This window comes from Lipotes vexillifer, unplaced genomic scaffold, assembly GCF_000442215.2.
Source record: "Lipotes vexillifer unplaced genomic scaffold, Lipotes_vexillifer_v1.1 scaffold45, whole genome shotgun sequence".
Lineage (NCBI taxonomy): Eukaryota > Metazoa > Chordata > Mammalia > Artiodactyla > Lipotidae > Lipotes > Lipotes vexillifer.
In genome coordinates this window covers 1158973-1177669 of record NW_006796259.1, presented here as the reverse complement: position 1 = coordinate 1177669, position 18697 = coordinate 1158973, and the positions used below count along the sequence as shown (strand labels likewise).

Sequence of the window (18697 nt, the reverse complement as noted above, 5' to 3'; positions counted from 1 at the left end):
ACATCTAGGGGAAATTCAGATCATACACTTCCTTGAAAAATGCCAGGCCAGCATATTGAAGCAAATGTCTTTCTATTGTTATTTTCAACGAAATCCCCTGGCCAAATAATATTATCACTCCATGGTTCTTAGAGTAATCTGCAAATACTGAATCGTCTTTCCCATACTAACCATTTCAGCTTTAAATATTTGAAGGTTTACTAAAGACCCTCAAGAATTCAAAAGCAGGAGTCACACTAAACGAATATTTTGTTCAGCTTCTTTGTTTTCCTGACTCCTGCTTCTTCCGTATACCCCCTCCACCACAAACATAAATAAATAAAACGTAAGGGTGGATCTTGAAGGCAAAAAGTGAATCAAAACAAAAAGCACCTTAAAGAGAGAAAACTCATTTATTCAGGTAGTCACAGTGCTTATTAAAAACCTACTCAGGACTAGACAGTGTTCTAGGTATTGGAGATACAGCACTAATTAAGTACAAGTTTGCTAATCTTGAAAAATTACCATTGTAGGGAGTGTTGTATTTTTTGCCTTTAAGTTGACAAGGAAAAGCTGAGGACTAAGGAGCTGATTATATGAGTGTTACCTTCTGAGTTTTCGCTAAAAATTCAGCTTGTGAAACTCTCCTTTCTTCCTTAATATCACTACCTTTCAGAATCACTGTCCAGGTGAGGCCACCAGTGTTGACGGTTTGTATGCTTAATTAGTAGCATTTTGAGTTGTGCTTTTCCGCTAAAAAGGATGAACGAGATTTCTAAAATATAGATTTACTTGCAAGTGTTTGTCATGTAGCTGTAATCTGATATTACTGATGTTGGATATAGAATACATATTATGACAATAAAATGAAATACTTTAAAAAGTGATTTGTGAATAGACTTTAATTTAGCTCCTTCAGCATATTTTGAATATTAAGTATAAAAAGCGTGAATTTGAAATTGGTTGATTTGAAATTACTATTCTTTATTACCTTAAAATTATTGGTCAGATTATTTATTAAAATATAGCAATGTTGCTTATGTCTTACATCTTGAAAACAAAATGGATACTCTTCTTTTACAGCAATTTAATACCATTTCATCTTATATCTAAAATTTTGTTCTTTACAATGTTTATTGGCATTTAGTTATATCATTTTTTTGAAGCAAGGGTCTCACGGGCCAAGCTTGTGGTTATAATAATTGTTATAATTGGAACTACTGTTTTCTGAGGGTGCCAAATACATATTAAGAGCATTACTGGATTAGCTCATTAATCTTCACCGTAAACTCATGAAATAACACTTTCCCAACTGTACAGTACAATTCCAAAATACAATTTTGCCTATTTTTCATATGAGAAAACTGAAGCAAAGAGAAGTTAAGCAACACATCCAGGATCTCATAGCTAATAAGTGGTGGATTTGGATACAAGCCCCAAATTACAATGCTATAATTCACTTCTAGTAAACTGAGATTTGTCACCTAAGCATGTCTTACTGTACTTCCTGATCACTTAGAAAACCATCCTTTGCTATGATTTCATCTAATTAAATCTTTACTAGGTACATAATTCTGTCATTCATTCTAATAGCAGAGTTTATGGATTCTTGTGATTTCTTAAAAGTGATGGGTATTCACTGTCTTTCTTTTTCTCCCTGTAAGCCTTACCCAAACCTCCAGGAACTCCTGTCGTGACTGAGAGCACAGCTACAAGCATCACACTGACGTGGGACTCTGGGAACCCTGAGCCTGTCTCTTACTACATCATTCAGCATAAACCTAAAAATTCTGAAGAACCTTACAAAGAAATTGATGGGGTGGCGACCACACGCTACAGTGTCGCTGGACTAAGTCCTTACTCAGATTATGAATTCAGGGTTGTTGCTGTCAATAACATTGGGCGGGGGCCTCCCAGTGAGCCCGTGCTAACACAGACCTCAGAGCAAGCACCGTCCAGCGCCCCCAGGGATGTCCAGGCGCGGATGTTGAGTTCAACCACCATTTTGGTACAGTGGAAGGAACCTGAAGAGCCAAATGGACAGATTCAAGGATACCGAGTTTATTATACAATGGATCCCACTCAGCATGTTAACAACTGGATGAAACACAACGTAGCTGACAGCCAAATCACTACTATTGGCAACTTAGTGCCCCAGAAAACGTATTCTGTCAAAGTCCTGGCTTTTACCTCAATTGGAGATGGTCCTCTTTCAAGTGACATACAAGTCATCACTCAGACAGGCGGTAAGTCTGGTTCTGGATGGGGAGTAGGGTAGAAGGGAGGAGCTGGTACTAAGAAATGGCAAGGACAGAAACAAAGAACAAAATAGTGTAAGTTTTAATTTTTGAGATTTAGAGTTTCTAAGTAAGGAGTTAGGCATATGGAAAGGCACAGGCATGGACACCGAAAGACTATAAATAATACAGTCCTTTTAAAAGGGGGATGCATTTAGCATCCTTTCTCTTTTTTTTTTATTGAAGTATGGTTGCTGTATAATATTACATAGGTTTCAAGTGTATAATATGGTGATTCACAATTTTTAAAGGTTATGCTCCATTTATAGTTATTATAAAATATTGGCTATATTCCCCATGTTGTACAATATATACTTGTAGCTTATTTTATACCTAATAGTTTGTACCTCTTACTCTCGTACCCCTATGTGTAGCATCCTTTCTTTTTAATTTGTACCCAAATGACTTGAAGAGTTTCTGCAGGAGTTGGATAAATGCATCCCCCATGCGGCATTTTGAGAATAGAAGAGCTATGCTTCTTTGTATTAGCAACTCCGATAGAATAGTCCCAAAATTTATTTAGTTTGTGAAGGAGTGGATGGTTCAAGATAAAGTTAAAAATAAAACCATTTGTCAGGGGACCTTGGATATTTAAATGGCTTATATTTGCCAGGAAGCAACTTGCTTAAAAATGAATATTCCCTTAATGTTCTTTTCTTTTTTTCTTTGTATGGCCTCAGGGATAAAGAAAGACAGTTACCAAGATCTAAGACCAAACTTTGGGGCCATTTTCCTGGGTATTAGAGCAGACGCCAAACTATTTTATGAAGAAAAACTTGGCCTGTCCCGTAGTTTTATTTTCATAAGAGGATATCAAACTTCTCTGGTCTTGGGTTCAAAGTGACCAGTTTTGTCGTGGGATGGGAATAAACCATAGCAGCTGTCTTCTTACGTTTATTCTTGAATATCTGAGAGCTATTCATTTGACTCCTATTGTCTTGGTACCTCTTAGACTAGCATTAATCTGTGAGTGTTTTGGTGGCATGCCATTCATTTGTTCTGAGAATCCACATAAGAACCATGTTATGGGAGATGGTATCTATAATCTGTAGTCATAACTCATAGGTAATTCTGGGAATGAGTTAATGAATATTCTCAGGTGTCGGAACCAGATAAACTTATGTTTAACCGCTGACTTGTTTTTATGTTGTGGGCTTCGTGAATCTTGTAGCTGAGGACGTTTACCTATTTGCTTTGGCTACTAGGAGTCTCAGAGCATGTTTACAGCTTGCCTGGCTTTATTTTATTTTCATACTGTTACTTGGTTCTTATTGGTTTGTTCATGGATTTATCACTTTTTCTAATATCAAAAAAGTAACTACAGAGTGTTTTATCATAATTATAGTGAAAATCATCCATATACCTCCCCTGTTTGGCTTTTTCATTTCTTCTGTATTCATTTGTTATATTAATATGCATAAAAATATTGTAGATTAATTTTTCCATAAGTTTCTCATTGGAAAATGTAGAGATCAGTGAATCTTGTTCTTTTTCTTGACTGAAAGTAGTCAACTGTGAAGAGATTATTTTTTTATTACACTACTTTAGCAGCTCCATAACCATTAAATGACATAAGAAAGTATATAGGAAGAGTATATACCTATACTCTACTTTTAGGATTTTGGATGTTTCAGCTTTGTTATTTTAGAAATCCCTGATCTTGGGGTAACATAACCAGGGTTTGAATCCCAAACTACCATTTTTAGCTCCATATCCTTGGACAAGTTACTTCATCTCTCTGAACTTCAGTTTTCTCATCTAAAATAATAACCACCTTATAGAGTTTAGTGGTAGTGGGTTTTTTTCTAAGGCTGCCATACACAATACCACTTACTGGGTGGCTTAAACAACAGGAATTTATCATCTTGCAGTTCTAGTGATTAGAAGTTCAAAAACAAAGTGTCAGCAGGATCGGTTCCTTCTGAGAGCTGTGAGGGAGATGCTGGGCCTCCCGCCTAGCTTTTGGTGGTTTGCTGGTAGTCTTGGCTGTTCCTTGGCTTGTGGGAGCATCACCCTGATCTCTGCCTTCATGGTCCCATGGCATTCTCCCTAAGCACTTGTCTCTTGCGTCCAAATTTCCCTTTTTTATAAGATACCAGTCATAATGGGTTAGGGTCTAACCTAATGACATCATCTTGACTAATTACATCTGCAGCAATCCTATTTCCAAATAAGGTCATTTTCTCAGATTCTTGGTGTTAGGAATTCAACATATGAAATTTTGTGGGACACGCTTCAACCCGTAACAAGGCTATCGATAAGATAATGGATAGAAATATTTTATAACTTCAGTAATATATAATCATCATCATCATAATTGCCATATGCTGGAAACTCTGTTAATAGGTGTATTAATTCTTACTGCTCAGTTAGGTAGATGTGGAATTATCTCATTTGCCAATGAGTAAATTGAGGATCGATGAAGGTAAAAAGATTCAGGAACTTCCTTTGGGTCATAGGTTCCATTCAGGAACTTCCTTTGGGTCATTAAGTGGACACTCTAGATACTTTTAAGCACCATTATCTTTTAAATTAATAATTTGCTAATGTCTTATTTTTTGGTGCCTACTAGGTTTTAGTGCCCACTAGGTGCTCAATAAATGAATAGAGGCAGGAAACACAGGGTGTCATGTATTCATATCTCTATTCAAGAATTATATATGGGACTTCCCTGGTGGTGCAGTGGTTAAGAATCCGCCTGCCAATGCAGGGGATGCAGGTCCGAGCCCTGGTCCGGGAAGATCCCACATGCTGCGAAGCAACTAAGCCCGTGCACCACAACTCCTGAGCCTGTGCTCTAGAGCCCATGAGCCACAACTGCTGAGCCCGTGTGCCACATCTACCGAAGCCTGCATGCCTAGAGCCTGTGCTCCGCAACAAGAGAAGCCACCACAATGAGAAGCCTGCTCACTGCAACAAAGAGTAGCCCCCACTCGCCGCAACTAGAGAAAGCCCTCGTGCAGCAAAGAAGACCCAATGCAGCCAAAAATAAATAAATAAATTTATTTAAAAAAAAAGAATTGTATATGATTTACATCTGAAATACTTGAGGTGGCTATTAGGTTATCCCAGTGCAGAAGTACATTAAACCATTTAGATATTTTTTAAAAATTTAAAAGAAGTTGAAGGAAAACCTTTTTTATAGAAAGTTATACTCAGTCACTAAGTTTGGTTCTTAATTTTCTAACTACAAATTTAAACATACAAATCTGTAGCGTTTCATAATATTATTTTCTTATGACAGAAGGATTTCGCTATCTAAGAAACCAAATAGTTACTGAAACTAAATTCAACCAAAACATAAGAATCCTTGAGAATCATGAGAATCCTTATATTCAGAACACGAAATGACAGTAATGCTTTCGTCACAGTTTAATGAAAGATACAGAACTGATGTTTAAATAGATCATATTTTGTTTTTCTGTATTACCAGGGGACATAATGTAACATAAATCATAACTCAGTGAAGGTAACATTGTGACAGGAGCAATTGAGTTAATGTGACCCAGGGACTCTGGACCTAAAAACAAATCTAGATGAATGGATCACAGATGCATTAAAATAGCTGTTCTCAATCTCTGTTTAACTTTTTTTACATTAAGATATTTCCAAGAACCTTCCATAATAGTTGTAATTTTAATACCCATTGATTGAGAAGATATATAATGACATAATGACTTGTGCCTGCCGAGATCAATAGGCTAAGAAAACCTTTCAGAATGGCACAATGATTTGATCTGTTCTCTAGGCTTAATTAACAAAGCCCATTTGATGTTAGTGGACACCTGCCAAATACAATGATGTTAGTTCTGATATAATTAATTCTGAGCTGCTCCTGACTAGCTAATTCATAGGATCACTGCTAGACAAAGACATAAAACCATTATGAAATATTCTTTTAGTTAGGTTATATAAAATTTAAGTTTATGATTCTTCTCACTACAATTTTGCCTTTTCCAAACCTACAAAAATTTACTGATCAATAGCGTGCATGAACTTCTCAAATATTTTAATTTCATATACACAGAGATATACATTTTTGTCTACTTTATCTAAAAGGTATACATTTTACTTTATTATCTTTAATTCCCTGACAGTAATATTCCTGTTTTTGTTTAAAATCAGACTCTGCAGAAACAGTATTTAGAAATAAAGTGAGTTTAAGAGGGACATTATTACTTTTGATCTTATCTAAGATTATTGTCACATGTATTGATATAAATGGAGGATTGATGTAAGTTTGTATATTTCTGGTAATATAGAAAGTCAAAATATGATCTGTGTTATAGTCAGTAATATATCCCCTTAATTATGAATATTAGTACAGATGAACATACTAAGTAATCTTTACATGGTTTTAAATATGAAAAGATTTTGGTTAAAATGATTATTTTCTAGAAATATTGGTTAATCTTCCAAGTTTTCCATAGCTTTAACTTCTGGCATTATAGTGACTTGCAAGTAATTCACCTTGGAAATACATGGACCATATGGCCATTGACATGGGAAGTATTTATGTTGTGCTAGAAAAAAGTCTCTGCTATGAAAAACCACATTCGGGAAGGATGTCTTATATAGTTTTCTCTTGTACGTAATTATAATAAGAACATAGGGTAACTATATTTTACAAAAGAAGTACAAATAAAACTCTGATAAGGAAATGTAATAAATTAACATCTTAAACCTAATGCACTAAAATAAATGCTGCTTGTTGTTCCTGCTAATTGGAGGCATTCTAAAGCTGTTAAATCCTAATGTGTGTCTTTTTCCTGAACTTTCTTTAGAAAACATATCTTACCCCTAATTCTTCTATGCATTTAATAGATTCTTGGGGAAAGTACTGATTTATATGTACACGCCTTAATAGTATAGGTCTTTGGAAGGAAAATAATTATACACATTTAATAAATAAATATTAATGAGTAGCATCAACTTTAAACATTTTGAAGAAGCAAAATTGTTATAAAACTATGACATTTTAGAGACATTGTGCTTTAGGTTTCCAGTACTTTATAAACCATTTCATTACTGTATCTCAACAGGCCTATATAAGCAAACTAGAAAAGACTGATTTCCAATAGCAAAAATTATGAGCCCCATTTGAATTCTTTCTCTAAATAGTTTTAGCAATGAGTAAAGGAGTGCTGGTTGTAAATACAACTGTAATAAAATTTTAACTTTTTCTTATTGATGTTTAATGACAGTTAAGAGTAAGATTTGTGCAGGTGCTTGTGTATTAAGTACTTATTTTGTCAATGATATATCTGCGGCACTTACAAATCAGACTCCTTGTTTGAATTTTGTTTTGTTTTGTTTTACTGCCACTATAATTCTGGCTGTTGCTTTTATTGTTATTATCATTTGTCAATATGCTAGATACATTTTAAAATATGTACCTTATTAGAGCACTAGACATTTTAGTACTAATGTGTTTTTTAGTCTTTTTGGTAATGTTTCATACTTATATTACAGTGAGGTGAAATTGTTTTTTAGCCATTTTATATGTGCTAACCCCTTTCTCTTCAGAGATATTCCCTAAAATTTAGTCAAATATTGATCTCTTCCAATATTATCAGAGTTCAGATGACATGCAGATTTTCTTCTCGCTTCTTATTCATATTCCATTCTCTGTGAGTTGCCTCCAGGTATATGGAGTATACTAGTATTACTACTCAAATGTTTCCCATTTCTCAATGGGGTTATAATCTTATTTTAGGGAATTGATAGCTCATTTTTGTATGTCCTTTTGGACACTAAATAAGCAATCAAGAAGAAGGGTAAAACACCACCACTTTACCAAATATAAGGGTTTCTTAAATATAATTTTAAAGAAAAATTTGTGTTCCTACTTTTCTTCCCTCTTTCCACATCTGAATTCTATTGGTTTAGGGTCAACATTAACACATCTTTTTTTAATGTAGATGATTGCACTAAGGTTTCTGGATGGGTTCTTTTTATTCTCCCATGTGTTTTCCAGAATCTCAGATTTTTCCTTAAAATGTATCTTTGGTTAATTGATGAGGAAAATGCTACAGCACAGAAAAGCTCTTAAATAAAATTTATAGAGGAAAAACATGAAGTAAGTGAAGATAAAAGAATGTCAGTAAGTTTGAGGTGTCAAGGCTGTGAGAGCATTAAATATATATACATACAAATATCTATACTTATCTATCTATCTACCTACCTATATATCTATAGAGACGGGGAGAGTGGGAGGAAGACAGTAAGGGAGGGAGGGAAGGAGGGAGAAGGGATATGGAGAAAACAAATATAAATGTTAATAGAATCTTTGTAGCCACAGTATTTGGTATAAAAATCTAACTGACAGATGACGAAGTATTCCCTGTGTCTCCAAGTGGCACAGACAAAATAAATATGACAGTTTGGAGTCCACTAACGTGTTTTCTTGTAAACATATATTATGATCATTCGGACTATTATGTTTGGGGAATGTATAAATAAATACGTTAATTTCACAGCTTTTTTTTCTTTTCCTTCGAAGCCTCAGCTTCACTGTGGTTGTTTCAGTAATGACTAAATGATCCTGAGGAAGCAACATCTTTAGGTGAATCCACAATTCCCAAGAAAGTCTGAGTAGCGTCACCCCTAAGACACGTATGGGCATAGAGTCTGATATAATAAAAAGATCCTTTAAAGCCCTGGTCCTTGTGCTGGATTTTGCCTGTAGACACATTTTGCCTAATACCGTGTTTTTCAGTTAATTTCAACTAATTCAATTTATTTCTGATTGTAAAAAATTAAAAGATTTTACCTAGAAGATTCATTATCAACTTCTGCTGAAAAATCAGAAGCTTGGGTAAGACGGGACCCACATTCCACAAGGCAGCCGTGTCCTGGCTCTGAGCATCACTGACTCCTTCTGGTGTCCCAGGCACTCCCCCGTTGACCCTGGGCCTGCATGGCCTCTGCACTCATCTGAGTCATCTACCTGGCACCTCTAGGCATTGGTGTTTCGACCACAAGTTTAAAATCTATTAAATTCCCCTCCAGACCACTTCAAAAGAAGATGTTGAAAGCAGAGGAGGAGAAACCCTGTTTGTATTATTCGACGAGACTCACCATCCAGTCGTGTGGCCACTTCCTACTTACTTTGTCCCAAAATGAAATGGACAGTACACCCTCTGAGGCTTTGATGTAGCTATTTCATTATTTAGAAGGAGAGGGCTCTGAATAGAACCAAACAGAATTAGAGAATTAAAGGAAGTGTGTGGCACTAAACAAGGATGAAACATTGAGACCTACCAGGAATTTGTTTGAGACAAATTAAAAGCAAAAAAGTAAACAGTTTTAAGTAAGAAAAAGTTAATTGGATTCCCACAGTGTTTTCAGTCACTGTCACTCAATTTATTATTAGCCTTAGCAGGGAGGAAATACGTAACAAGCAATCATTATCCTGAGAGTAGCCCTTCAACACTGTCCTTGTTTTTAATTCTTGACAGCACTTTATTTGGTTTGGTTTAAGTGAGAAGTTATCACAAGGTGTTCTTCTTTCCCAGACGTGTGGAAGTTGGGGAAAGAAAAAGGGAATAAAACTAGAGAAAAAGAAGTGACTGCATACATATGCATAGGCGTGTGTATTTTTAGGCTGAGAAAACCTTTCATGATCTGCATATTAGAATCCAATCATAATTTCCCCATCTGTCTGATCATTCTTGGCTTCCATTGCTGCTCCTGCCTGTGCTATTGGTATTTTCTTTTTAGAAGTAATGCATTTTCTATTTGTTTTGCTATTTGCCTGGTGGTTTTTCTTATTTCCCTCTGTTCTACCTTCTCTTGCTCTTGATCTTTTATCTTCTTTTGTCTCTACCTCTCAGTCTGAATGGTTGTGTTAGGTCACCCACTGGGCAGGTACTTAAAAAAAAAAAAAAGATACTCAGTTCAGAAAGTACATTCCTGGAGGCATCAAATTAATGAGTATCTCAAGGTCTGTGATACGGAAGGAGAGAAAGGAAAATGAATGAAATTAGAAATATGAAGCACTGATTATTGGTGGCCTTAAGCATCAGTCCAAACATGAGTGTGTGCACGTGTACACACACACACACACACACACACACACACACACACACAGAGTCTCAGGTTGACAGACCAGAGGAATGAAATGATGATTAAGGATTGATTCCAGAAACCATTGTAGACCCCTTTAGATTTTAATCTTTTTTTAAACAAAAGGCATTTTTTCATCATGCTACTGAGAGATGACTATAGAAAGAAAAGAAAGTAATGCATTTTATATCTCCAAAGACCTTCTTTCTGGTGAAAATGATGCTTTAGGTATTGTTTAAGAAATTGATGTCATACATCAGCTACAAGTTACATTATTTGTATATGTTTTTGAATGTTCGTGCTTATTTGCTAAAAATACTTTAGATGTTCTTTTCCCCTCTGGTGTGAAGTATTATTCTTGTTTTTTACAAATATACACGGAATTCTCATGTGAACTTGTGGGAATATGGACATATGTTCAGCTATGGCACTTTGAAACATGCCGTAATATCCGGGGTAATGATCAAAATATTTAATGGCCCCTAAGGCATGGGCACCAACCAATTAGAGTAGACATTGGCTGAGAACAATGTAAGAGTGGCTGTGCTACTGATGCCCTGAAGTGCATTAGCCTTGTGTATAATGGATAGAGGACCTCGTGGGATTAGTTGCTAACTAGGAGGTTGGGGTTAATAAAATTTATTCTAATTCAACATTTGGGTAAGATGATTTCAACTGGATTGATGTCCCATTCTTGATTACATATGATACATAGCTCTTCCAAATTGTCTACTGCATGGATTACATGACTAATACGAGAATTATAGATGACCTCTGTTAAGTTCCTATCTTTGTGATATAAGTGTATTCTATACACTTTTCAACTTGTGTAGTAATTTAGCTCCATCTCACTAGGGACAATATTAAATTTATATTGTGTCTAGTGTATTAACTCATATTAAAGTCATTTAGAGATTAGAAAGAATAGTTAGATTTTTTAATTCTTTTTATTTTTTACATCTTTTTAAAACGTGGGTTGGTAAGAAAAAAAATACCAATGATTCTGCTTGCCTGTAGGTTTTGTTAATGGAGTAAAGGTGGGATTTTATAAACCTAATTGGAAATAATTTTAAAAGTAAACTGTAGCGTTAGAGAATAAGTTCCCACTCAGTTGTAAAAGAACAATAGCTTTTATGTATTTAACAACTGGTGTGATTTAGGCAATATTTATCCCAAGTGCTTTATATAAATCATCACATTTATTACTTACAATGATATTATAAAGTAAATATTATTCTTAAAGTTGAATTCAGAGACTGCTCTATTCTACATTTGCTAATTCCACATCTTGCATATATATTAAACCACTCAGGGACAAGCACAGTATTTATAACATTGTTCTTGTCCCTTAAAGGAGGAAAACTGGGCTTTATATTGACAGGCTAATAACTTGGACAATGTAAGGAACCTAGCTCTCCATTAAGTTAATACGTGCAGACACTGAGTGAAAAGTTTAAACAGTTAATGAAAGAACTTCTGAATATTTCTGGTGATGGTGAGCTCACTCCTTTGCCTCCCTGATTTTAGTGCCAGGGCAGCCACTAAACTTCAAGGCAGAACCTGAATCCGAAACAAGTATTTTGCTCTCTTGGACGCCTCCACGTTCAGACACCATCGCTAACTATGAACTCGTCTACAAAGATGGGGAGCATGGAAAGGAGGTAGGACTGTGCTTTTCGCCTTGTCGTCATTCTCTACACCCAAGCACTGCTCTCATTTTGTGTACTTGCCCAAGTTCTGTTAAAAGGTCAGATATCTACAGAGGACCTTAGTGGAAAAGATTTATTCATCAAAAGAGAAGCTTGACCAAAAAAACAGAAAGAGTATTTGGAGACTTGCTGGGGTTAGGACAAAAGAAACAAAAAACAGCTATTGTCTGTATTGGAAATTTCTTTTTTTTAATTCCGGTTTCTAAGTTACTTATGGAAGTATCTGCTTGTAGAAGAATATACTCCTTGAGATTTGGGGATTTCCTTTCTTTGTCTTCTGCGTTAAAATGCTTAAGTCTCTGTTAACACATGACTAAGTGAGCTCCAAGGCTTTGGGTAGATGAATTTGTCTAAACTGGTTTCAGAGAAAGATGCCCCATAGCAAATGTTTGTTTGTATGCCAGTGATTGTTTGATATGAATGTGAAAGCACATATATATATATGTAGTTTGAGTATGTTACACAAATGAAATAACAGGCTGTGGAAGGCTAGAAATTGTTAACAGTTACTGAAAAGAGAAATAAAAATCAAAATAACTAACACGTACATTAACAGGCACTATAATAATGGTTTCACACATATTAAGTCAATCCTTACAGTAGTGCTTTGAGTCAGCCTCTATTATTAATCTATTTCACATATTATAACAAAATGGAGACATGGAAAAAATAATTAAATAATTTGCCCAAAGCCTCATACTACTGAATGGTAGAGCTGGAATTTGAATGTAGACAATTTCCAGAATCTGTGTTCTTAACCATTAGCATATACTGGCCCTTGGGTATTCTTTGAATAGATTATATAAATCTGTATTAAGATACATCTAATATTTTCAGAAAGGGATAGTAATAAATATGTTTCTTTTGTTATCGTAAAACCCATTAAGGGGAACATTAGGACAAAAAAGTTGGTAAAACTCTATGTGAAAACTCAATCCACCAAGCCATTTTGTTATACCTCTTAGCATCCTTCATCTTAAAAATATCTCCACAAAGCAAAACAGCCCCTAAGTTCTAAGAAAAGAATACCTTTCTTAAACGCTCACATACTAAATGAACTATTACCAATTAACTTGTGGCTCATCATTTTGAATGCTATGTATGCTACTATAAACTTCTATTTTATTACATCTCTTTGAAGTGAGCAGAAATCTCCAAAGACCAGGTTCTAAAAGCAATGCTTTTAGATTTAGCTAACAAAGCTGATACAAATTAATCACTCAAAAAGTTCTAGAACTGAAGTGCTGATATAACGTAAAGTACTCGTGTTACAACTGTTGGTGTTTGTAATAAGACATAAATTAGCATTAAATTATTTTAAATACTTACCATTACCCAACTAAAAAACAAATAAAATAAAAACAGTTGAAAGAGAGTGGCAGTCCTTTGGAAACGCTTTGGATACTTGACTATTGGCATACCTACTCTGCTTTACGGTTGTTTATTTAGGAAATTCCTTTTTTTCTTGTTATTTGGTAAATCTAAAATTTCTGAAAATTTTGTATTTGCAAGCCAGAACACCCTAGGGGTGTTTTCTCTAGTTTTATATCTGATTGCCCTTGACTGATTTCTGTTTGTGTGAACAGCAAATGCTATTCGATAAAAAGCCTTATAAGATTATTGAGGCCATTACTAGCATGCATTTTAAGGTTTACTACAGGCTCATGTTCAATCTGAGATTGACTACCCATAGATAGCTATATCTTTGCTAAAATGCAAAGGCAGATTTCAAGCACAAAAATAAGTTACCACATTCAAGTAAAAAAACCTTATTTCAAAAGCCCTTTATGATGTTAACAGTTATAGAAGAGTTTGTGATTTCTTTTTTCTAGCCGTAGGTTCTATATTCACAAAGAAAGGAAGTGTTAAAATTAACTTGAAATCAACCTAGGCCCAGCTTTCTTCAGTAACTGACATCTGATTTTTATTCCCTCAGGCCTTGGCAATTTCAGATCTCTTTCATAACAGCCTCAGGTGAACTGTATGCAGGTTTCCATTGTTACTTCCGGCCGTATTTTCTTTGCCCCTATTTACATTGCAGATGGTCACTGGAGATGAGCTAGACATCTCTTCAAATGGAATGTTAGGCATAAGCCATTGTCAGGGGCGGGGGTCAGTTTCCATTGTGGGCAGTGTCACTGCAACACACATGACTTAAAGGTTGAATGCATTCATGGGTGGTGGGCCTCTCACTCCCTCTTATCTGATGCATTTGGAAAACTGTGTCATCGTTAAATAGATCCCTGACTTCCTTTTTTCCAGCTGTGTTATTTGTTGTAGAAACTTGCCTTTTAAACTGGTATCTTCATTATGTACTTCCCCTAGTAGAGTCCTTGATACTGTTGATTCTGTTTGTGATATTTTGATGACATTATAACCCTGATTACAGAAATCTGTTGTTCCGGGCAGTGTGATAAAAATATATGCACTGGGCTTCCCTGGTGGCGCAGTGGTTGAGAGTCCGCCTGACGGTGCAGGGGACGCGGGTTCGTGTCCCGGTCCGGGAGGATCCCACATGCTGCGGAGTGGCTGGGCCCGTGAGCCATGGCCGCTGGGCCTGCGCGTCCAGAGCCTGTGCTCCTGCAATGGGAGAGGCCGCGGCAGTGGGAGGCCCGCGTACCGCAAAAAAAAATTTAAAAAATACAGTGGATCGATTTCTTCTATATATATATATATGCACAAATCTTAACAAAGATGACCAAGGTCCCTTGTTACTTATCCACAGCAACGGATTACCATTGAGCCAGGGACATCTTATAGACTGCAAGGGCTGAGACCAAACAGCTTGTACTACTTCCGTCTGGCTGCACGCTCTCCCCAAGGCCTGGGTGCTTCCACAGCTGAAATATCAGCCAGAACCATGCAGTCAAGTAGGTGTCTCTCTTTGCTTACTTTCTGCCCTTTTCTTCACTAGGAGGCGTTGCCAGCTTTTATCCCCACCAACAACAAACCTGCTAATTAATATTTAATAGTTGGTAGTCTCTGTACTAGCAAGTGTCCAATTTGGGGGATTAGAGCGCCGTGACCTTGGTTTTCCGACTGGGTCCAAATGACAGATCCCATTCTCCCACTTCCAAAATTGAAAGACATTCAGAGAAGTTAGGAAACCTACTTGAGAAAAATGGGTAAAGGAGTTGGATCAGGCCCCATTTAATGAATTATAAAGCTGTAAAGCAAAATTCAGATTGAGAACGCTGCAAAATAATCAGAGGAGGGCTTAGCAAACTAAAGAGACAGCAAAAGACCAAACTTTCATCTTTTTTAAGCACACAGGTTTTAACTTTGCTGACGACCAAGTCTTCATGTCACGTATTTTTTCCTTGTTTGTTGTTAACTTTGCAAGTAGTTCATGTGGAAATTTGGAACATTCACAGAAAATCTGTATTTGTACAAATTTAGGAACAATGGAATAATCACAAGTATATTTGCAATCCTAAATTGTATTTTGTTTCCTCAGGTTCAGATTCTTTTTGGGACTGTTACTCTAAAGTATAGTTGTGTTTATCACAATGGAGTTCATTGTGTCTGGGGACGATTGTTTTGCATAAAGTATTATATGGCAGGTTGTTTTTGATGGAAAGTTTGGTGGCTTATAATACTATTGTTTGCTCTTTATTAATAAGTTTCTATAATTAGTCTATTAACCATTTACCTTAAATTGAACAGTTTTATGGACTTATTTCCTTAGATTTTTAAAATATCTTATATTTTATATGTGATTTTTAAAATTTTTATGTCATTTTATCTAGTGACATAGATATGTATAAAATGAATACATTGAATTTTATAAAGAGAATGCTCTATTGACCTGATTTTTAGACCTATCAGCAAGCATGAAATTTACATTTTTTTAGAAGATGAATTTCCTTTCATATAAGCAAGTCTTCCATCATTTCATTTTCTATAGATACTTGAAATTTTTCAGGGTTCTTGATGATAAAATTCACATTTTTCCTCAACACATGATTATTCATATGAAAAGCATTAGGATTCTGTTGCTTAGTCCCTTACTGATGATAGCTTATTCCCATAAAATTTCCTTTTTTAAAACTGAAGCATGTAAATCAATGCAGTATTGTATGTCTCCCTTGAATTCCAGGCAGGCTAATAAGTAGTATTGTAGAAGGTAACTCTTAAAATCAGACAATTGAAAGAAATGTAACATGCTTTAATATTATATTTTGCATGGTTTACAAACTTGACTGTTTTGCATACACACACATATATATTCAAACATACATACTTACATACAAAGAGACAGAATGAACTTTTTATAGACACATCAAAAGCTTACCCACTATTTTATTAAGGTTTCAAGTGGTGCTACATATACTTTCACAGAATAGGAGGTCTGAAGGTAGGAATGTAGTGACAACCAAATCAGTTTTTTGAAAAGAATTACAAATGAGTCTTTGCTGTTACATGAACAACTCAATTTATTATGAATGATAATGCATATAAAATAGTTTCATAATTTGAAATATAAGAATCTTTGGTCAGAATCAATAAAAATGATGTTCTTGTGATTTTGCAAACCTTATACCAAATATATAAGACTGTTTCACGAGGACTTCCTTTTTGTCTGTACAAGGATCTTTTCATTTTGATTGCCTGTAATGAAGAACACAGACATGTAAATTAAGCAAGACTGATGGGGCTTCCCTGGTGGCGCAGTGGTTGAGAGTCTGCCTGCCGATGCAGGGCACACGGGTTCGTGCCCCGGTCCGGGAAGATCCCGCATGCCGCGGAGCAGCTGGGCCCGTGAGCCATGGCCTCTGAGCCTGCGTGTCTGGAGCCTGTGCTCTGCAGCGGGAGAGGCCACAACAGTGAGAGCCCCACGTACCACAGAAAAAAAAAAAAGAAAGACTGATGATCGTCTAAATAATCAGATACACCTGACACTACATAATATTAAGGCTCACGAAGTGTAAAGAAATAACCAAACTACATGTTCAAAAACAAAAAATTAGAAATGATTTACTCATTCTACCATATATATTGCCTTATATCAAAAAATATATATATATGCAAACATATATTCATATATCATCCCAATTCTTTGCTCTTCTTTAGGAATATATGTTATTAACTTTAAAAATAATTTATGATAACAGTCACATTGCTCTTTATTGCTTTTTTTTTGGTCAAATAATGATATGTTTGATTTATTTGGTGGAAAATAATTGCTCAGAAGGTGACTAGTTTATTTTAGAATGGGCAGGAAGAAAGTTTATCTTTCAGCTCTTATGTAAATCCTACTTTATATGAATAATTATGTACAAAATGAAAAGAGCTATGTACAAAATGAAAGATAAGTCATATCTTTTCCAGATGGTTCTCAGGATTTTTTTTAAAGTTATTTTTGATGGCTATGTTATTGACATTTTGTAAGGGATAGATGATTTTTATTGATTTTACCAAAATTTGCTGGTGGGATCTAATTCTTCACTAGCAATGGTGTCTCAAGAAGAGTTATAATTTTAAAAAAGCTGGAAGCTGACATAGGGTAAGTACAAGTTACAGTCAGAATCAAGCAGCCTGACATTACCCTCGGGTAGGTAAATCCTGGACTGTTCATTTTCATCCTTTATTGTTCTGCATGCTCACTGTATATGGGCTGTGATCAATGTTAGGTTAACACTTGTCGTTAAAACTGGTCAGAAGACTCCCGTTTTTCACGTAGTCAGAGGGAACCCTTTTGTGTTTGTTGGGCTTTTTATTTATCTCCCTTTTTAAAAAATTGGAATTGGTGGAAGGGCATCCAACAGTTACTGCCACTTTTCACACTTAAGAACCTTTTCACAAATGAAAACTATGTAGGAATTGCCCTCATTTTAGAATGCAGTAGTGAAAGCTCGAAATGGCATCTCTTAAACATCATCAGACTCTCATGTAATAAATCTTGTACTGTTTGCAGCTTTTTTGAAGCTCGATAGTCTGTATAATAGGGCTGGGGAATACTGAGGGATTGTTTTAGAAGAAGAATTTAAATTGCAGGTAGGTAATTTTATTTGAGGCTCTGTTATCTTAAGGTTTCATTTTCATATATTCCCCCCACCCATTATTTAACAATTATTTTTGGTCATTTATTCATTTTTTTGGTTTATTCATATTACTAAGCCAAGGTACATAAATTTATCTTTAAAAATTTACTTTAAGTTTCAAAGCCTTATTTTTGTTTTGTTGCCCTATATTGTTCATTTATTTATTTTTGCCTTTTCTTTTGTTTTATCATTTTTTTTTTCCAACCACTCCTGTCCTTTCACTCAAACCCTCCTTTAACTCACTACCAAAATAAGAGCCGTCAGCTCCTCCTCAAGACATTAGTTGCACCAGCCCAAGTTCCACTAGTATTTTGGTAAGTTGGCAACCTCCACCAGTGGAAAAACAGAATGGCATTATTACTGAATACTCCATCAAGTATACCGCAGTGGATGGAGAAGATGACAAACCTCATGAGATTTTGGGAATTCCTTCGGACACTACCAAATACCTTTTGGAACAGCTGGAAAAATGGACTGAGTACCGGATCACTGTGACAGCCCACACAGATGTCGGCCCTGGCCCTGAGAGCTTGTCCGTGTTGATTCGAACCGATGAAGATGGTACGTTGCCTCTGCTACGTCAGTTTGCACCCTTCTGCTA

General features: G+C 35.6%; 1 protein-coding gene across 5 annotated transcripts in view; it reads left to right on the top strand.

Annotated features, from left to right (window-relative positions):
• The window catches only part of PTPRD (protein tyrosine phosphatase receptor type D), a 418376-nt gene that overhangs the window by 226879 nt on the left and 172800 nt on the right, over nucleotides 1-18697 (top strand). For all 5 annotated transcript variants that reach the window (XM_007468403.1, XM_007468405.1, XM_007468404.1 and 2 more), the window contains 3 exons: nucleotides 1644-2225; nucleotides 11871-12004; nucleotides 14778-14922. In XM_007468403.1, coding sequence (XP_007468465.1) covers nucleotides 1644-2225; nucleotides 11871-12004; nucleotides 14778-14922 — 861 coding nt within the window. The remainder of the gene's footprint in view (nucleotides 1-1643; nucleotides 2226-11870; nucleotides 12005-14777; nucleotides 14923-18697) is intronic.